The 21,990-nt window shown below is 33.6% G+C and overlaps 3 protein-coding genes across 5 annotated transcripts in view; 2 read left to right on the forward strand and 1 right to left on the reverse strand.

Moving 5' to 3' along the window:
- Nucleotides 1-1,399: 1,399 nt before the first annotated feature.
- Nucleotides 1,400-3,220, reverse strand: Sumo (Small ubiquitin like modifier). The gene is made up of 3 exons (XM_083033674.1): nucleotides 3,011-3,220; nucleotides 2,769-2,894; nucleotides 1,400-2,481 (listed from the first exon to the last, which is right to left on the reverse strand). Exons 1-3 carry the CDS (start codon nucleotides 3,026-3,028, stop codon nucleotides 2,347-2,349), a joined length of 279 nt encoding a protein of 92 aa, XP_082889800.1. The 5' UTR covers nucleotides 3,029-3,220; the 3' UTR covers nucleotides 1,400-2,346.
- Nucleotides 3,221-6,669: 3,449 nt separating this feature from the next.
- Cdk8 (cyclin-dependent kinase 8) lies at nucleotides 6,670-10,252 on the forward strand. The gene is made up of 11 exons (XM_083034417.1): nucleotides 6,670-7,112; nucleotides 7,828-7,930; nucleotides 8,018-8,128; nucleotides 8,221-8,361; nucleotides 8,454-8,643; nucleotides 8,724-8,838; nucleotides 8,909-9,007; nucleotides 9,090-9,162; nucleotides 9,252-9,349; nucleotides 9,570-9,675; nucleotides 10,041-10,252. Exons 1-11 carry the CDS (start codon nucleotides 6,982-6,984, stop codon nucleotides 10,239-10,241), a joined length of 1,368 nt encoding a protein of 455 aa, XP_082890543.1. The 5' UTR covers nucleotides 6,670-6,981; the 3' UTR covers nucleotides 10,242-10,252.
- The window catches only part of Form3 (FH2 domain-containing protein formin 3), a 30,978-nt gene continuing 19,238 nt past the window's right edge, over nucleotides 10,251-21,990 (forward strand). The window contains exon 1 of one of the 3 annotated variants that reach the window (XM_083034408.1): nucleotides 10,251-10,381. The gene's annotated coding sequence lies outside the window, so the exon portion shown is untranslated. Of the gene's footprint in view, nucleotides 10,382-10,801; nucleotides 11,185-21,990 lie in introns of those variants that run through there. The other 2 variants (XM_083034407.1, XM_083034409.1) reach the window with 2 other exon arrangements.

A 21,990-nucleotide genomic window follows, 5' to 3' on the forward strand; every position in this document is an offset into this window, starting at 1 on the left:
CATTAAAATTATTTTCAAACCGATAAATTGCGAATTATACAAATTTTATTTTCTATAGTAACACATGTCATATGATATAAAAGACTATAGATAAAGGGAGCCTCGCGAGAGAGACTTCGGAACTCTTTGATGATACGTCATCTCGCTCGCTCTTTATTCGTTCTCGCTCTGCCTTCGACGACATCGAGAACCTTTCCTTATCTACAATAAATTCACGAATGTAAATATCTTTTAAATAAAAACTAAAACTTTTAATTTACATTTTATCGGTTTAAAAATAATTTTAATGGATTAATGAAATTTTAGCGATTAAAATGACACCAAACACGACATAAATCGGATAATTTTTAATTAAATATGTAATTTTAATTACTTGTTCAGTGAAAAATTATCCAATTTATGTTATAATTGATGTCATTTTAATCGCAAAAATCTTATTAATCTAATAAAATTACATTCAAAAATATAAAATAAAAAATATAAAAAATTTAGTACAAACAAAAGCCATTTGTCACATATATAAAACAAGCCAGAAAAGTAAAATAAGAAATATTAAACCTCGAGAGAGATTTCAATGCTTGTTTACAAGATATGAAAGAAGAAAAGAAGAAAAAGAGAAAGAGAGAGAGAGAAATTTGGCTGTTAAATTTGTTACATTTCCTATATGTCATTTCAAAAATAATGTGTATAATATTATATATATATATATATATATATATGTATATATGAAATATGTATAATATGATTTAGTAAGGGTAAACTGGGTAAACTGTTCTTATTTGTTGTCCTCTGTACAGATCAAACCGGTCGGTAATGTCATCATCCTCCAATTACCTCCGGGCCCACCGAGCCCACTTGGTAGACACGAAAATTTACCCAGGGCTGTCGGTCTTTAATAGTACCTCGTCAGTGGAATGGTTTACGAAACTTTATCCCTAGATAGGAGGATCGTAAACTCCGAATTTTCGAAGAAAATAAATCCATCAGCAATAAAAATTAAATAAATTAAATAAAAAAAATATTTTTCTTAAAAAAGAAAAATAATAAGATTTATTTTTTTATCAAATAAATAATATCAATTTATAAAAACTCGTGATACATTTCTTTTAAAATTTTAAATTAGCAAATTTATTTAGCAATAGCTAATCTCAATCTTCTTCAATAGAATTTGCACATCGTATTGAATACAACTAATTTTTAAAAGGAAGACTATAAATTTATAAATAGAAATAAATGATTCTACAAAAATTGATGTTTTATATCGTGTAAAATACATATATTTTTGCATTTTTCGCATATATAATTAGCAGTTTAATGCTTAATTAAAATGTATTTTCAAGAACATTTTTTAAATACATGTACTTAACATTTGTGTGTGTGTTTTGTGTGTAAAACTTACATTTAGTAAATATAAAGATCATATAAAGAAGATACACTTTCTTGCACACATTGGTATAATATTTAAATCTTGACAAAAATATATACTGCATATCTTTCTTAAAGAAAATACAAATTGTGTATTTATTTCTTGCTAAATATGCGATAGCAAGAATATCATCAAATATAAATCTACTGATTAAGATGGAAGATTTCTTTTAGAAAAGATAACACACTGTTTATTCTCGCTCATATACAAAGTAACGTGGACAACTCAGAAATTATAGATAACGATAGTTTTTTTTACGGATATAAAATTCGGTTTTGTCAAACGCAGATGAAAATCATAACTCTACAGATGAAAGTTTTTATTCATGTATTAATAAAAATGCACATATTCTAATCTATAATTCGTTCTTCTGTACATCTTATAAATATAAAAAGAGAATATATCTAAAAAAATGACAATTTATTAAGTCAAGCTGTGAATTGTTACAATGTCATTTCGCGTGATGTTAATCATGTTTACAAGAGAAATCACAAGAGAAATCTCAAGATTTTTAATAGAATTTACAATGACGGTGATTGTTTTCTTTTTCTCTCAATAACATAAGCTCGTATTTCTAAACAACAAATTACAGATGATTGTACTTGAATGGATTGTGTTAATAGAAATCTGTAGTAAACAATTGAAGACTTCAAAGAAATGCATAACGTGCATCTTTAAATAATATAAGAATATATCAGATATTTCGTTATTTCAAATTACAAATTATATCCAGTTATTAAGAAATAAAAGAATTAGAATATATAAATAAATCTGCACACATTATAGGATAAGATGAAGTCTCCAATCTTACAGAGCGAAGTAAACGTAAACCAAAAATAAATCAATTTTCTGTTAAAAATAAACACTACTGGAACAATAAATTTCATTTAGTCCATTCTTTAAATGTGATGCATTATGTCTCAACACGAACCACCTGTTTGCTGTTGATATACCTCTATTGTATCCCCCTCTTCCATTTCCAGTGTTGTAGGTGTATCTAATTCGTTTATGGGCTGTCCGTCAAATCTAAATCTTACTGCCGCTATTGCCAAACCCTGCAAAACATCAACAATAGTAATATAATTTAGCTTATTCACTAATTCTTTAAAAACTAATATTACTGAGAAAAAATTAGTATTTTAAAAATATTAAAACTATTATCAACATGTTACAAGAAAGCTGCATCATAGAACATTACGGTCCATTAAATTTCAGAGTATTTGTATCAAAATAAAGTTTCTGTCGCATCATGAAAGACATCAATGTCCATAAATTGAACATTTTCAGCGTTCAACGCTCGACAGATTTACGCTGACAATTAAAATTATCAGTGGACACTTACTACACGGTCGCAGTATGCGTTCATCAATTTCCGGAGAGGTGTGTGTTTCTTAATTTTAAACTGCACTACCGCATTGTCCTGGCCGAGTACCTTCAGATTTATGTGCTCCGATTCCGCCTTCGTCTCCTGCGAGGAAAAAAAAAGAAAAAAAGAACGATCGGCGTGAGAGGGAGACGCCGCTGCACAACATTGTAAATAATCGTCGGCGTGTGGATTGGGGTTAGGATGTTACAAAGCGTTACCTTCTTCTCATCCGACATGGTAAACCGCAGCTAACACCGAAGACCGATCGCAAAGTGGAAATCACCAGGGAGAGTCGGGAAAATCGATGATCGAGGAACCGGCCGGCCGATATTCACGCTTCACGTCTGAAGTACGGACGATTCCTGGAAATAAACACTCGCAGAGGAAATCCCGCTCGATCCCGCTTCTTTCGCAAAACGGCGATCACGATGTTGCCATTTTGCATTAATGACGCATTGTACGAAGACGGGCTACGTGTGTACGTGAATTTCGAGAATTTTTTTTCTTTTTTTCCATATCGCGCGGATTCGAAGCTCCGGACGCGCCAAGCCAATCAATTTACAGCTTTCCTGTAGAGCGAGAGGTTGATTGGTTAGCGAATGACGCTTTCCCTATGTCTAGGGAATTTTATTTCCCAGTCTCGTTTGTAAAAAAATTTGGGCGCTTTTCGATTCGCATAAGGAATTTTTAAAAAGCGATAAAAAATCCATATATTCGCGTATATTTTATTTTCTGTCATTTTATATATCTCGATCAAAAAGCACGCAAATTAAATATAGGAGCAAGAATGCACATATAAGCAGAATTGGCTATCAAATAGAGGATTTTTTAGGTCTCGAAAATTTCTCTATTTGATAGCCAATCATATTTCGTTTATGTATTTCTCGGTTTTTTTGAATATATTCCTTTTCTAAATATCACGAATGTTCAGTTATGAAATGATCAAAATTTTTATTATTCCAAAATAAATAAAGATTTTATTATTGCAATGATAGCAAAAACTTTAATGATTGGGTATGTGTTAATCTATAAGATTGAAAATATAATATATTTTACAGAATATATATATATATAATTATTGATTAATTATTTGAAAGAATCTCACCCATTGCAAGTTTCGAAAATTTGCGTATATATTGACGATCTTCAGGCGAGCATTGATTTTGAGTTTGATACCAGAACAAGAATGTAATAATCGCATCAAGAGCAGTCTTTGGTGTAACATCATCTGTAGAGTCATTGTCATTTAAATATTCATTGTTTTCTTCCTCCTCTTCATTCTCTTGGTTTATTTTTTGATCAACTTTGACATCTTCTTCGTGTTCTGCGAAGACTAGTTCTTGATCTAACATTTCTTGATCCGATACTTCTTGCTCTAATACTTCTTGGCATTCTTGTTTATCGTCGTCACTGTTCAACCATAAATTAATCTCTTCTAATGTAATATTGTCATATTCAGGAATTTTATTCACCATGTTTAAAAATAACCGTGAATCAAGCTGTTCTTCTAGATATAAAGGGAAAATATTCTTCCAGCTTTCCCTTATGACGACTTCCGTTACTTCGTCCCAAGCGTCACTTATTAAATGACAGCACTTAAGTATGTCAAGTGACTGCAACAACTTCTGGACGTCTTCTGCAGTATCTGCTGTAAGTATTACCCTTAGAAAATGTTTTCTGTATATCTTCTTCAGCTTTTCAATAACTCCTTGATCCATAGGTGTAAGCGAAGTCGCGTTAGACGGCAGACAAATTATTTGACATTGTTCACTGATTGAATTGAGTTCTTCTACCGAAGGATAATTGGGAGCATCACTGAGTAGAAGAAGACATTGTTCGGCATTGGAACCATGAGCTGCTTCAATTTCTGGTAAAAAAACTTCCTGATACCATGTCAACATCAATTGTTTATCTATGCATGCATCGTTCTGTTTTGTATATATGACTGACGATGATCTTATGTTCTCGAGACAGTTATATGCTTCTCCGGCAATTAACACAGGCAGTTTGTGACTTCCTGTCACATTTGTACATATCATTAATGTGACTTTGTTTTTGACCGAGTCTCTATCAGAAACTTCATTTTCACTGCTGGTGACAAGAGTTTTATTTGGCAGGGTTTTACAACAGAGTACAGTTTCCTTGGCATTATAAACTTTATCCAATGGTATTTTATTATCCATAATGTATTTTATAAATTCTCGACAAAACGTGCTCGTACTTTTACCTGCAGAAGTTTTTTCCCCTGTTGAAGATCCAATGCTGTGCCTTTTTTTAAATTTGGATATGAAACCATTGGTACCTTTGAAATTATTAGTACCATTAAGCATTTTATTCAATTCAACTGCCTTCTCTTGCAACATTGTTCCTGTAACAGATTCCCCTACACTTTTCTTTTGGAGAAACCATTCGTATAAAGCTTGCTCGAGAGGACTATTTTCAACGCCAGTGCATCTCTTCTTGGATGTTTGTCCTTGACACATAATAAGTGCACTTCTCTGTTTTATCAGATGCTCCCTGGATTTCTTTATAAATGTAATTGCTGACCTGGATATCTTGTATTCCCGCGCAAGATCAGTGCCCTTTTCTCCATTATCAAGCCGTTCTACGATTTTAACACGATCTTCGATGCTGAGACGTGTTTGCTTGGTCTGTTCCTGAGAGAAAGGAACACGCTGCATTTTCTATAAAGCAAACAATAAATAAGGTATTTTAATTTTTACTAATTATTATATATAGAAATTGAAATTATTACATAAAAATTATTAATAGAGATTTCACCTATATCAAGTTTTTATGGTGTCGTGTATTTATCAATATGACATATAGACAATAATATATCTTTGCTAAATATTTTCATTCATCATGATAAGCATTATTTTAATATATGTATATTGATTGCAACTTTCTATTATACTGTCTGATCAGGAGCAAGTAAAAAATTCGTAATTTTTACAAAGAGATAATATTACTCGTTCCACGGAAATTTTGCTTTCAAATCATAACAAGCTAAACATTTAACGTGATAAACAAAAGTGAATGTAAATTTATTTCTTCAATTATAACCATATTAATACACTTATTTTTCATTTCTCGTATTTTTATATAATTATTGAATTTTTATTTTAATTAAAATTATATACCTACTTCGTTTTCGCGAATGTACGAAATTATTGTATCCCTTTCTTCGTATTTTGTTATATTTTGTGAAAATCTGTTTCTGTCATCAAACTTTTAATAAATATTTACAGGTATGTTCCGAAAGTCACTATCAATAATCACCTAAAGAGATATGATTTTCTGTACTGGCGAATTTCGGAACACAGCCACTATTTCCCCTAGACTATTCCGGCCGGCCAATCACCGCCCGGCTTCCCGACAAGCACAGTCACGCGAATTGTAGATGGCACATCGAGTGAGAGAATTTGGAATTCGCACTAGCACAGAAATTCACCAACAGTGCTGCCACATCGCGAGACGTAAATTTCCGAAATCCGATCGCGTTTAAAAAAGGACGGAGCGTCTCGCGTCACTATTTTCCCAATAAAATGTCAGCGCACGAATAATGACATCTTCTCGCTCGAGTCTCGCCGCGTGAATGACGCACGACACTGTGGAATGCGGTGCGCGGTGCGCAGGCTGCGGGAGAGTGGGGAGAGAGGAGTGGGGGAGTGGTGGGAGAGAGGCGCGCGGCGCGCGCGGCCGCCGAGTAGTGGGGAGGAGTGGGGGTAGAGAGTGGGGGGGCTTGGAATGTGGCGCGTGGCGCGCGATGGTGGGGGGCGACGAAAGGTCAGTCATAACGTCACAGCTATCGCCGCGGTGAAGACGTATTATTATTTAGTTATGTTGAATATTATTTTGATCAATTTGATTGTGCGTTCCGATCAAATATTATTATAATCGTTTTAATTCGCGTGTACATACAATGTGCAATAAGAAACTTTCGTTTTTAGATTTTAAAATATCGCTATAGTTAAAGTTACTAAAAAGCAAGCTCTGCCATTGGATGTCAAGACAAAAAGGCGTCGTCGCGCCGTCTGTGACATTTCGCTCGAACTAATCGGGCGCTGTTCGCGAAGATGATGTGCATAATATCAGAGAGCTAGTGTGCTCCGGGGATCGTGTTGTGTGCACACGCATTATTAAAAATGTTTGTTTACAGTTGATAATCGTACTGATAACGCTAAACATGATGGATTATGAATTTAAGATGAAGACACAGAAAGACCGGACGAAGGTCGAGGATCTCTTCGAGTTCGAGGGCTGCAAGGTCGGAAGAGGCACTTACGGACACGTATACAAAGCTCGTAGGAAAGAAGGGTTAGTCTCTCTAACCAGGCTACAAAGGCGATGCGAGATATCGCTTAATATTATTCCTCCTTCGAACATTCTCGCAAATACGTTATTACGCGCGTTCGATCGTTCCAGCCTCTCAGATCGTACAATGCAAATTGATTCGCCCCGAAATTTAATATGAATCTATTTCGGAGTCGGGTTTCTTTGTGTAAAAGTACCTGTCGTTCTATCGATTTTTTTTTCTTTTAATTTTTATTCAAGGTTTCTCGATCTAAGCTAAGAAGTATGTTTATCTTGTGTCTCACTCTTTGCATTTAGCATAGTGTTCTTTAATTTTGGATTGTATTGATCTGATTTGTCTATTAATTTGAAGATTATGATTAATATAGTCATTGAATTTAAATTGTTGTATTTGATATTTAATTTAATCATTTTCAATCCTCTGAGAGAATTTATATAATATAAATCGTTGATTCACTCTGCTTTAAAATGTCTGTAAACCTATTTTAAAGTTTCTTTCCATGTAAGCACCTGCTGCTTTTGTTATTGATCATCTGGTTATTTAAGGTTTCTTGAACAGCAGAAAAGTGTATTTATTGATGTTTAGCTTGTCCATCTTTACATTTAATTGTTAATACAATTATATTCAATATAATCGTATAATTTAATTTAATTATAAATCACGATTGTATAGTTGAAAACATTCAATTTTGTAAATTTGTACAAATTTTCTAAATAGTGTACCGGATAGTGAATTGAAGTCTCGGCCTGATACAAAAGATTTTGGCCTTAAGCAAATTGAGGGTACAGGACTTTCAATGTCTGCATGTCGAGAAATTGCTGTAAGTTGTTTCATTGCTCTTAAATAACAAATATTTGTCTGTTTTTTACAAAAGGAAAAGTTTGATTCATAATTTATTCTATTTTAGTTACTCAGGGAACTAAAACATGTCAATGTCATTACTCTTATTCGTGTCTTTCTCTCTCACAATGACCGCAAGGTTTGGTTGTTGTTTGACTTTGCCGAGCATGATTTGTGGGTACGTTTATATTCCTAATGCAAGAGATAAAAGTATTTTACAGCAACGTATAATATAGATATCACGTAACAGCATGCTAATTTTATTTGCAGCATATAATTAAATTTCACAGAGCGGCAAAGGCTAATAAGAAGCCAGTAATGGTACCGAAAGGCATGGTCAAGTCTTTGTTGTATCAAATTTTAGATGGTATCCATTATTTACATTCCAACTGGGTCCTTCATAGAGATTTGGTACGTGTTGTTAACGTAAATTGTAGAGATGTACATTTTTATTATATTTTTATTATATTTATATCTAATAAGTTCAATTTTCTTTGTTTTAGAAACCGGCAAATATTTTAGTAATGGGTGAAGGAAATGAGCGAGGACGTGTGAAAATTGCCGACATGGGCTTTGCTAGATTATTTAATGCACCTCTTAAACCTTTGGCAGATTTAGATCCTGTCGTAGTAACCTTTTGGTATAGAGCTCCGGAATTACTTTTAGGTGCTAGACATTATACGAAAGCTATAGGTTCGTGATACTTTTATTATTATATTAATTTTTTGAACTCGTACAAATTGTATATTAAATTCTTTGTTCCGCCGTTTCAGACATATGGGCTATTGGCTGTATATTCGCAGAACTTTTAACATCCGAACCTATATTTCATTGTAGACAAGAAGATATCAAAACTAGCAATCCATATCACCATGATCAACTAGATAGGTAAGAATACATTTACGATTTTGTGTTTTTTGTATACTATACAGAATAACATGAACTAATTTTTGTTTAGGATATTCAATGTGATGGGATTTCCATTGGAGAAAGATTGGGAAGATATTAAGAAAATGCCAGAACATCCTACGTTACTTAAAGATTTTAAAAGATCCAAGTGAGTTTATCACAATATATTAAAATGTAATTCCATTGATATCTCATTCTAAATCTTTAAACATCGATTCTTTTATTTTCAGTTACGCAAACTGTTCGCTTACTAAATATATGGATAGACATAAGATCAAACCTGATAGCAAGGCATTTAATTTGGTACGAATTAAAAGGAGAAACATAACACTATTTAATTATACGTGTTGGACAAAAAAGTAATCTTTATTGTATTATATACTCTGTTTTAGTTACAAAAGCTACTGATGATGGATCCAAACAAGCGTATCACATCAGAGCATTCTATGCAGGATGCCTACTTCCAAGAGGAGCCATTGCCAACACAGGAGTAAGTACCTATTTCAATATTTTTTTATATATTATTTTTATACTTAATATTAATTTATTTATAATAATATTTATTAATTTTATATATAATTATTTTTATATTTAATTTATATATTTTATTTTAATTATATATTTTATATATAAATATAATTTAGATTCTTTTAAATAATAATTTTTCATTAAATTGTATTTATTTGATTTTTTATTTACAAAAATTTCAGCATATTTGCCGGATGCCCTATCCCTTATCCCAAAAGGGAATTCCTCACGGATGACGATACTGAAGAAAAGACTGAAAACAAAGCGAGGCAAAATCAACAACAAACGGTAATTACTTTCGAGATACAGCTCGAAAACATTTGTATGTGATATATACTTCATAGGGTTTAAGCCACAACTACTATAATAAGATAACCATATTGATACAGATATAGTTTTTCTAATAATATATATATATATATATATATATATATATATATATATATATATACACACACTATATATATTTATACATATATATTTTTGTTTTCAAATTTCTTAAAAATATGGTTTCGATTTTTTAAACGACCCTGCAATGGCAAAGGCAAGTGAAGCCTACTTTGCCGTTATCTGAGCATCGTTATATGGTAGTTGAAGATTGAACTGAACTTTTTACGATCGCCTTGTTGCTCATCCGAGTATTTGTGTAATAGCAACAGCAGAATCAACAGCAGCAAGGTAACGGCGATCACAATCACGGGCAGAATGCGAAACGGGTGAGACTGAACGGGCCGCACGGCGCACCGGAATTCCATCAGCATCAGAGCCACGCGATGACCCATCAGCAACCACCAGGGATGGTTTACTCGACGGCTCAGCCGACTCAGCCGTCGAACTTTCATCAACGTTTCTAATCTTGGTGACTCTTAATTCGACCCGATTCCTGTCGAATCGGACCGAAAACTTAAACTGTCACGCAGATAAAATGCATATTAATTTAGTTCACTAATCAACACATTGTCAACAAGAGTGGTCAGTGATTCGTGTATATTCCGTAAGTATGATAATACAACTTTATTTATATATATACATGCGGAGGATTATTTTCTCGTTTCCGCGTCCGCTTTTACACATGTCTCTCCACATCCTTTGTGTCTCCGTTTTGTACACTGAGAGAATTTTCTCTTAAAATTTACCCTGAAAATCATGATAATCGTGGGACAATATGGTGTGGAAAGAATTTTATCAGAATTTCTCTGATTAATATCTATCACAATAAAATATAAAACATTTGATTAATTTTACTAAACTGCATAGTAAAATTAATCAAACATATTTTATATTTTATTGTGATAAATATTAATCAGAGAAATTCTCATAAAATTCTTTCCATACTATATTCCCAGTCCCACGATTACTATGATTTTCAGGGTAAATTCTAAGAGAAAATTCTCTCTGTGTACCAAATCACTATATCCCCCCGCGACTACGTGAGTAAACGCGCCAATGGAAAGGTCTCGATCGTAAGAGCACCGCCGATGATGGTCACGAAGACGAGAAAAGGCTCTCTCAGCGGCGGCTGAGGAAAGGAAGGACTCGATCGCGCGCGAAGGGGAGGGAGCGATCGAAGTCGGCGGCCCATTAAACTGCGCAGGGAGGGGGATCTATCGCGCACGCGCGCGAGACGAATCGCGCGTGCGATCGCGTCGTCGCGGGCACCTGAAACGCAGTTTCCGCGAATCGCTGCTCGGTGAAAAAAGTGCGTGCGCGCGTGCCGCTCCGATGTCGCTCGGGACGTCAGGACGAGCCGTCGATCTCCGGAAGTCGTCGCGCTGATCCGATGAGAGGACGACGCAGGTGAGAACGACGCGACTCCGTTCGCGTCGATGGGGCAAGTTTTTTTTTTTTTTTTTTAATTCGTGAAGATGACACATTATCCAGGGCTTTAAAACAATTTCAGAAACTGAAAAAAAATTCTGGGTTTTTCCGAAAAAACAAACAGAAAAGCAACGATTTTAATTAATTGTTTAAAAGAGATATAGGTTATACGTAGTCATTTTTATTCGTATCGCGACTAACTCGAAAACATGTGGGGTAAAGAAATAAAAATAAATTTCTCTCTAAAAGAAATAAATTATTTAAACTATCATGTTTGATCGTACTTGATCAAAGATTGAGATAATTAGCTCGTATTTGCATATTTAAGATTGAATATTATTATTGCATTGTCTCTTTCGCTCCTTCTTAGCCTATGATTATATATCGCGCAATATCTTTATAATGTGCGAGATACAATAATAAATATATATGATATTTGTGTCGTATAAGATAGAAATTTATGCAATTCTCCGACCGCGTAGAGACTTCAATGCCTTTTATCCGCACAGGTGATGTCTCTCATGTTCGCGTTCGAGATCTTTATATTTTTCTCGCGCGAGGACAGTTATATATATATATTGAAAGGGGTATCGTGTGTGAAATATCTGCTACAGGTGCGGTCTCTTTAAGCGATAAGCCGCTGATACAATAATTGGCATTTGATCTGCAGACAGGACCGCGGCTTTAAATTAATCGAATCGATTTTTGCCTAATAGCTTGCATTGAATATGAATATTCGTTGATTTTAAGTATATAATATAATATAATATATTGCTGATAATCTGATATCTGATTAAATGTGCAAGGAACCGCGCGCTAAAATAATTTTCACAGCATCACATCGCACACATATTTCATTATCATTTGGATTGATCTGCTTGAAAGAGATGTCAAAATAATATATATTAGTTTATATTTTAAACATATTTCCTATATAATTAATATAGCTATATAATATATTTTACTTTTATATTTTACTTTTATATTAATATATATACACATATATATATTATTTTACTTTTATTATTGAGAATCATAATAACATATTATATTTTTAAATATTAAATTTTATTTTATAAAATATATTAACTAACATATAGCTATTATCTTATATCTTTTTAAATGTCAAGTAATATAATTTACAGATATCTCAAGTTACATATACACACTCACACATGCATTAATTCCAGAAACTGCGTTTGCTAAACCCGGCCCTGTTACTCGGTAAACAAATGTGGCATTTAGAAACAGAGCGAGCGCGCGATAATCGTGTTCTCGATTGCGAGAGCTAGAGTAATCGAGGATATCATTGAAAATATCAATTTAATATCGTCGTCTTTATTTCGCTTTTAGTTTGTCGGATCGAGACATGTGAGCGGAATGTAAATGTGACGGAAAAACGCTAGCAGCTTAATGCTATCGACGATCTGAGAGGATTAATTCTGAATAATATGATTGCCTGTCCGCGTCTCCACTATTATATTATATTATATACTTCTAACTATATATATATATATATATATATATATATATATAGTTAGAAGTATATAATATAATATAATAGTGGAATATATATATATATAGTTATAAAAGAAAATTCTCTCAGTGTATTATTATTATATATATATATATATATATATATATATATATATAGTTAGAAGTATATAATATAATATAATAGTGGAATATATATATATATAGTTATAAAAGAAAATTCTCTCAGTGTATTATTATTATATATATATATATATATATATATATATATATATATATAATAATAATACACTGAGAGAATTTTCTTTTAAAATTTACCTTGATGGCAATCGTGGGATAATATGGTATGAAAAGAATTTTATGAAAATTTCTCTGATTAATATTTATCATAATAAAAATAATAATATCTATCACAATAAAATATAAAACATGTTTTATTAATTTTACTAAACTGCATAGTAAACATATTTTATATTTTATTGTGATAGATCTTATTATTTTTATTGTGATAAATATTAATCAGAGAAATTCTCATAAAATTCTTTCCATATTGTCCCACGATTACCATGATTTTCAGGGTAAATTCTAAGAGAAAATTCTCTTTGTGTAGAAATAGAGAAGGAAAAGTCAAATCAAGCTTAATCCTCTATCGAATCGTGTTGCCTTTGGGCAACAGAAAATCAGATAACCGCGATAAAGCGTGTTTTATTAACAAGATTTGACGTTTTACATCTTTTCAAAGTCTTTTTTACGTGTAATAAATGAAAGGTCAACATTAAGTAATGTTGATGTAATCGATTTTATTTGTGAAACACGACTATTTTTTTTAGCTAGGATGTTTTATAAATCAATTTTTATCGTAATTAAAAATCGTGAAAGAGCAAAATATGGAAGCCAAAATTGGAAGCCAATTTAAAAAATTTTGCACGGTAAATAAAATATTATATTTTCGCGATATAACGAGGATGATTGTGGTTCAAAATTTGAAATTTCGCAATTCATTGTCCCTTGGACGGGGGATGATTTTGAATTTTAGTTACTCTTGCTGAAATATATTTATTTGATGACATTTCTCTCTCTCAATGATTTTTCATTATAATATTTTGAATATATGTATATTCAAATTAAATTTTTCTGTTATTAGCATTTAGCATAATTACATTTATCGCTTTAATGATGTTTAATAATATATACCGGATGAGAAGGAATGAACGATCGATGATTTTACCTCGCGTGTCGATCATGACCCGTTTATATGTCAGTCTTCGTGTCGATTACTCACCCAGCATCGACGTTTAATAACATACAATTATAGGAATCGAGGATTTTTCTCGATCTTATGTTACTTATTGAAAAAATCGTTCGATTTGCATCGCTCTTGCTTTTGCTTATGTAACAATTCATCGTGAAGGAGTATGCAAAATTGGCATTATTTTTTCTAACAAAATCGAACTTGATGAAACTTTGCATAAAAGTAATATAAGGCTGAATATTAAGAACTATATCAATAATAATGTGGACTTTTACTGTCCCCTTCCATGTTTCAAGGATATATTTTCCAGGGTTTTGCCAAGGATCCACTCAAAAATCTATATTACTATTGATGCAATTCTTATTATTTAGCTTCATATCACTTCTGTGCAAGTTTCTTAAAGATCAATTTTATTAGAAAAAATAATTTTGCATATTCCTTTAAATTTTAAATAAACTCTACAAAGTTCGAAGAAAGTCAGGTTCTGTTACAACTGTTAACGTGCAATTGATGAATTTTGCGAAACGATTTTATTATCACTATTACACAGAGTGAATTTACTCTGAAAATCATGGTAATCGTAGGACAATATGGTATGGAAAGAATTTTATAAGAATTTCTCTGATTAATATTTATCACAATAAAAATAATACTATCTATCACAATAAAATATAAAATATGTTTAAGAAATTTTATATTTATATAATATTTACATTTAATATACATATAATAATATATAATATATTTAATATATAAATAAAATCTTAAATATTTATATTTTAAATATGTTTGTTTAATTTTATTATACAATTTAGTAAAATTAATCAAACATGTTTTATATTTTATTGTGATAGATATTATTTTTATTGTGATAAATATTAATCAGAGAAATTCTCATAAAATTCTTTCCATATTGTCCCACAATTGCCATGATTTTCAGAGTAAATTCTAAGAGAAAATTCTCTCTGTGTACTTGTAAAATTTCACGGTGTCTACGTCTGCTCCGTTTTCGATTTTTTTACAATAAGGATTCGAGCGCAGTTCAGTCACCGAAATCGTTCAATATGCAGATACCTGGCTACGCCGGCGTCCGAAGGACGTAAACATCGGACGGGATGATCGTCGATGCAAATCTGTCTCGCCCGGTTTCTCCACGTGTGTGCGTGCGCGACGAAAAAAAAATATATAACGAGATCTAGCGCGACCGGATCGCGCATTTCATTTCGCTCCGGGCAAGGACGATCGCGTTATGCCATCGTCGTCGTGCTTTCACGCGGTGAGAATATTATACTTACACGCATGACGGATACTTTCAACGAGAGAACGTCTCGAATATACGCGTCAGTCGCCGATTATTTATCCCCTGCGCTCGCGAGACATTTAGATCTGTAAATCATTGTCATTGAGTTAATCATCCCTGATGAAGAAAGGGACTTTTTCCCGTCATTATCGACCATGTGAGACCGCCTGTTTGACAGCGCGTGAAACCACGTGTTGCCCCAGCAACGTAGAACCACCTGTTGCACAGCCAGTGCATCAGCTGTTCGCGACTGCATCTCTATCATTCAATCATTAATCGCGATCGCGTAAATCGCAAATTCGCGGAATAGCAAAATTTCATGCTAAAAATACTATTGATCCAATAAATACGGTTCAATAATTTTTTTATTATTTATTTATGTGTGTAATATATACACTGTGAGAGAATTTTCTCTTAGAATTTACCCTGAAAATCATGGTAATCGTGGGACAATATGGTATGGACAGAATTTTATGAGAATTTCTTTGATTAATATTAATTACAATAAAATATAAAATATATTTGATAAATTTTACTAAACTGCACTAAAATTGATCAAACATATTTTATATTTTATTGTTAATAGATATTATTATTTTTGTTGTGATAAATATTAATTAGAGAAATTCTCATAACATTCTTTCCATACCATATTGTCCCAACTACCATGATTTTCAGGGTAAATTCAAAGAGAAAATTCTTTCTGTGTAAAAATGAGAAAAATTAATTATATGAGACAATACATTATATTTGTTTTATATGAGAGTAAATGAAGAAACGAATTTTCATCATTGAATAATAATATTTATCGCTAAAAATGCGATATTATTTTATAGTTTGCACTCTAAATATATATAAAATAACAAACGGATCGCAAAATATCTCTTTTGCATTTAATACGCCAGAGACGAAGAATCGGAAATTCCATCCTGATATTTTTCACGCGTGCTGTTATTACGAATCGTCGAAACTAGCACGAAGAAGTAAACCTTCGACTCTCCCAAATTCATCGCGAGGTTAAGGCCACCCCGTGTAAGAGTTTCGAGTGGCCCAAGTTAGGATCTAAAAAAGGTCTTCCACCGGCTTCGGTTAGCGCCCTATATGGAGACGTCGATGCCTACCTTCGCCTGATTCTTTTTTTTTTTTAATCGTCAACGTGCCGTTGCCTCGCGGGCTCGAATTAAAAATAAAGATCCTTCTAAGCTCAAAAGCGCGATTATACCCCGAAAACCGTATATCATACGAGAGGACAGGGGAAGGAGGGGGTGGCGACAAAATTAATAAAAAAAAAAAGGGAACGGGACAGAAAATCCACGGCCGTCTGCGCCCGTACATGGCTATCCATTAACCACTTCGCACTTTGCCTTTTCCGTTAATGGGATGACAGCGAAAATATCGCGTGAACAAAGCGATTTACGATTTGTCGACGAATGCAGCTGCCTCTCGATAGTTCGAAACGCGTTGCAAATTGTGTTCCGCGTTCTTGGTCAATTTGATTTTATCCTACACAGAGAGAATTTTCTCTTAGAGTTTATCCTGAAAATTATCGTAATCGTGGGACAATATCGTATGGAAAGAATTTTAAAAATATGTTTGATTAATTTTACCATATTTTAGTAAATTTTACTGTACTTTTAGTAAAATTAATCAAATATATTTTGTATTTTATTGTGATAAATATTAATCAGAGGTAAACTCTAAGAGAAAATTCTTTCTGTTTACATTTCCACCCCGATTGCGTCGTTTTATATACAGGAATATATACGGTAAATGTCAAAGATAAATCGATATCGTCTGTCATTGGATTCGTCGTAATTAAAGTGATTTTTTTTATGTAAAATTTTGTTTCTGAATACACGATATTTGTATTCCATCGATGATTCGTGACTCTTTGATCTTTTCGTCGAAATCTCTCCGATTCTTTGAATTTTTCTTTTCTGACGAATTGATCAAAAATCGGCGAACATCAAGGAATATATAAAATTGAAGTATATATCTTCTTTTCTTTCTTTTGATTTATTATTATTCTGTTCCTCTCGAGACAGGCTTAATCCTTATTTTTTATTTAGATAATTCTTTCTGGAGAACCGCCTACTCGCGATTCTCCTCGGATTCCCGACAATCGAATTCCGAATGATTTATGTTTTATGAACCGGTTCCTCTCTTAATGCTTTGAACTGCAAAAAAATATTCTTTCAAGAGTATCAAGATATCCGCAATCCGGATACAAGGATAATTTCGCAGTTACGTCGAGAAATGCGGAAATACCCTTTACTCATATTCCGCGTGTAAATGGCGCTCGTTTGATCCACTCGAGATATCGCATATTGTACACGCGATACCCGTGTAAGAGGATTAAAATTCGAATTCACACGGCATTAAATTTATTCGGCGTTAAATTCGAGGTATAAAGCACGAATGTACGCAGCTGAGAACTTGGAGAACGCGCTCTCTTTATGGTACCAGTTCTCTGTTCGACTGCGTCCATGATGTTAATCATCCTTTGTGCAATCTTTACATATTATTTCTATTCTACTCGAGTCTCCCTGAATCTCGGATAATGTAAGAAAAAAAAAGATAAACTTGCTTTTACAAAGCAAGCCGCACAGCTATAAAGTTTCCTCAACAATCTCCCAACTAATAATCCGCTTCTGTGTCTTGCATCAGTAATCTTCTTCGTTTCTTCGCGTATTATTGCGAAATCCGTTCTAAGTCGTCCTTGCCGAGGACCTAACTCGTCATTTTTCCCGGGAATCGCGAAATATAAATCGCAGATTCTCCCGGTGTGCGACGAAGCCGAGGAACGACATTCGGCGACAGCCGAAATTCCCTTCTGTCACGCAGAGTGAAAGACATGGGAAGGGAGGAGAGAGACCTGATGTTGCGTCTCTGTGCAGGAGGACAGAACGATCAGGGACCAGGTATAAACGAGAGACAAAGAGAGAGAGAGAGAGAAGAGAGGCGAGGTCAACAAGGTGCCCGATATGGTATCCCGCGACCGTCGTGAGTGCCATTTTACTTTACACGCATGACGAACATGCGTGTGTATACATACACGCGTGTATATGCGTGTCTCTGCCTACGCCTGCTTACAATTAACAGCGATCACCGCACATAGCTACCGCTAACCTGCCGAATGCAATTTTTTTCGTACATCCGCACTCTGGTCCGCGAGAGACTCTCGTCTCCCTTTTTCTCTTCTTTAAAAAAAAAATGATATGCGTCTTTGCGCAAGAAACGCGAACGTTGTGAGAAAAGTGCCTTCGCATCCGTCCTTTCGTCCCCGATGTCCATAATTGGCGCGATGCGCGCTTAATTCATACTGCTACGTAATTATAATTTTCTAGTCTCATCCGCGAAGACTGTTTGCTAATTTATTATCATTCCTCGGCAAGGTGATCTCTAGAGAAACCGAATAAAAACAAATCAAGATGGGGAATCCGATAAGGGTTTGCCCGATGTACTTGTAAAATCTGATAATGTCATGGACAATTATTGTTTCAGGCTTTTAATCCATGTTTTTGATCAAATATCCACTTATAAAGAAATAATATTGTTCCGCAAGATTGCTCATCCGTAGCACAATCGGGCGAAGCAATTTGGCTCCTAAGAGAAATATATCTGTCTTACGCACAGAGAGAATTTTCTCTTAGAATTTACCCTGAAAATCATGGTAATTGTGAAAGAATTTTATGAGAATTTCTCTAATTAATATTTAACAATAAAAATAATATCTATTACTATGCGCAGTTTAGTAAAATTAATCAAGCATGTTTTATATTTTATTGTGATAGATATTATTATTTTTATTGTGATAAATAGAAATTTTCATAAAATTCTTTCCATATTGTCACACGATTGCCATGATTTTCAGGATAAATTCTAAAAGGAAATTCTCTCATTGTCAGTGTGGGATAATATGGTATGGAAAGAATTTTATGAAAATTTCTCTAATTAATATTTATCACAATAAAAAGTATTAATATCCATCACAATAAAATATAAAATATGTTTGATTAATTTTACTATATAGTTTAGTAAAATTAATCAAACATATTTTATATTTTATTGTGATAGATATCATTATCTCTTATTGTGATAAATATTAATCAGAGAAATTCTCATAAAATTCTTTCCATACCATATTGTCACACGATTACCATGATTTTCAGGATAAATTCTAAAAGAAAATACTCTCAGTGTGAGATAACATGGTATGGAAAGAATTTTATGAGAATTTCTCTGATTAATATTTATCACAATAAGAGATATTGTTTGATTAATTTTATCATATAGTTTATTAAAATTAATCAAACATATTTCATCGAGATAGATATTATTATTTTTATTGTGATAAATATTAATCAGAGAAATTCTCATATTGTCCCATGATTTTCAGAGTAAATTCTAAGAGAAAATTCTCTGTATAGAATTCAATTTTTGTTCGTTCGCGCGCGAAGGATTCAATTAGCGAGACGATCTTCTCTTCGGACAACATCAGAGACGCGTCCGAAGAAGAAAAGAAACTAGACCGCTCCTCCGCGCTCTTTTTTTTTTTGCACCTTTAAGAACGTCCGCGGCCTTCCTAAGATGGGCAGCGGACGTAAACGAGCACGCGCTCGAACGAGCATCATTCGAGGTCGTCGTCAAGGAGGAGGAACGGATGGATATCTGGAAGCTCCTCGCTTTTTATTATGTGCGTTTAGCTTATAGCTCGAGCGCAGATCATCGCGTGAATCATCTCTCATCGTGATGCATCTCATCTTCTTCTACCTGCCTCGTTATATACCGCGTTATATTCGGACTTGCAGCAGCCTCTGCTTTCGGGGGGGGCCGGCCAGTGTCTCCTCTCGTGGTCCTTAATATCTGACCGGTCTATTTTTAAGCGTGACTAGAGCGAAGCATGTGTATTCGCCTGGTGACGCAATCGTATGGTCTTTCCCCTTATATTTCCTTTCCTGCCGCTCTTCTTCTCTCGCGTCCAGCGATGGACTCGAGCGAGAATCGCGCAAACTTTCTTTATATTGAGAGAAAACAATTTTAAGCTCTTGTTTATTGCGAGAAAAAATTTTTAATTAATTAAAAAAAAATTTAGTCCCTAAAGAGAATCCGTGTTCGATTAAGAGGACGTCCGATTCTTTTGGAATGTCCTGTACATCCTGTACATTTGATATGTACTGTAAAGATATCGAATCGATCGATGTAATCAGTATATACACGTGTGCATATGTATATACATTTATCTTGATCCCGTCGCTACCTATATCTCGCTACTATCGAAACTACTCGAAGCCTGTCGCTCCTTCTCCATTTTCCTACGCACTCTCACTCCGCCTGTCTCACTTCGTTCCTACGTCACAATGACTGTTTCGCTCCTTTCCGTTAACTGCCTATATCCGGTGGGACGCGATACCGGTATTCGCGAATGGTGACTAGCATATAATATCTCGAACTCTTTCAGAGTTCGCGAGAATCTAATGAGCACACTTTTCCTGGAACGAGGAAATTATTTGTTTGCATTTCCATTGTTTAACTCTTTTGACAATTATATAATATATATAATATATAATAAATTTTATATAAAAATTGTATATTATATTATATATATTGTAAATAATATAAAATTTTATATAAAATTTCCAACAAGCACACCGATATTTGCATCAAGTTTCTCCAAAGTTCTTCGAGGATTTAATAATAAATCATCGTCTAAAAATGAGAACAAGTTGCATAATTTAATAAAGGGGAATATATATATATATATGATAAATAATTTTAATATAAAATTTTTCTTAAGTCAAACGGAATTTATGAATCAATTCAGTAATACAAAATTTGCATACTGTGTATAGAAGAGAGGTTTCATTTCTTTTCCTCTTCTCTGTCAACCTCTGATCCGTTTTATCTTCTTATACATCGAATGACGAAATATCGAAACGTACGGACTCGTCTAAGGAGCTTACAATCAGCTTCGGCATTTATGTCCAGGCACGCACACGTTATGGAGACACGCGTTTAAAGAAAGTCTAGACCTAGACCTCGCTCCACTCCACTTGTTATTGCGAATTTGACGTTTTATGAGAAGAGAGCTCTGTGCGTTCTGTCTAGTCTCCAGAATCATTAATCTTCGCGTCGTAAATGAAGCGTTTTCACGCTTTAATACAAAGCGATCACAGTCCTCGTCGCTTAGGAAGTTTGCTTTTTTGCTCGATTGAGTCAGAGTCCGGAGAGAGACAAACAGGCGAATGTGTTTGTTTTTTTTTTTTTTCGAATTGCGACTGTGGTCGGCTCTTCATTAAGATGTGACTAGCCTTTCATCTCTTTTTTTTTCAGGGTCTACATTTACATTTTTTTTCAATCGTTCCCACGAATTTTGACTTAATATTTGTAAATTGTTTCAAAGTAATAAAGATAGAAAAAAACGAGGATGAAATCTGAAATCTAGAAAATGATTTAGCATGTAGAATATCGAAATTCTCTCCAAAATGTATTTTTTATTATTTTTTGAAGAATTTAAGTTAATTCATATATGCTCCAGCGAATAAAAATATGTATTAATTATTCCATCAAGATTTTATATTTTTACGATGGCGTGAAACCTTAAAAAAGGCGAAATGGCTTAATTTAGACTCTAGAAAGCGCATTTTATGGACGTCTCGATACGTCGCCGTATTAATTGTGGTAAGAAAAGTTTCGTTGCGAAACTTTAACTGGCGTGTTGCATGTTTACCACGCAGTA

Source organism: Prenolepis imparis, unplaced genomic scaffold (assembly GCF_030444845.1).
Source record: "Prenolepis imparis isolate NDT839.2.m4 unplaced genomic scaffold, iyPreImpa1.0 SCAF_3, whole genome shotgun sequence".
NCBI lineage: Eukaryota > Metazoa > Arthropoda > Insecta > Hymenoptera > Formicidae > Prenolepis > Prenolepis imparis.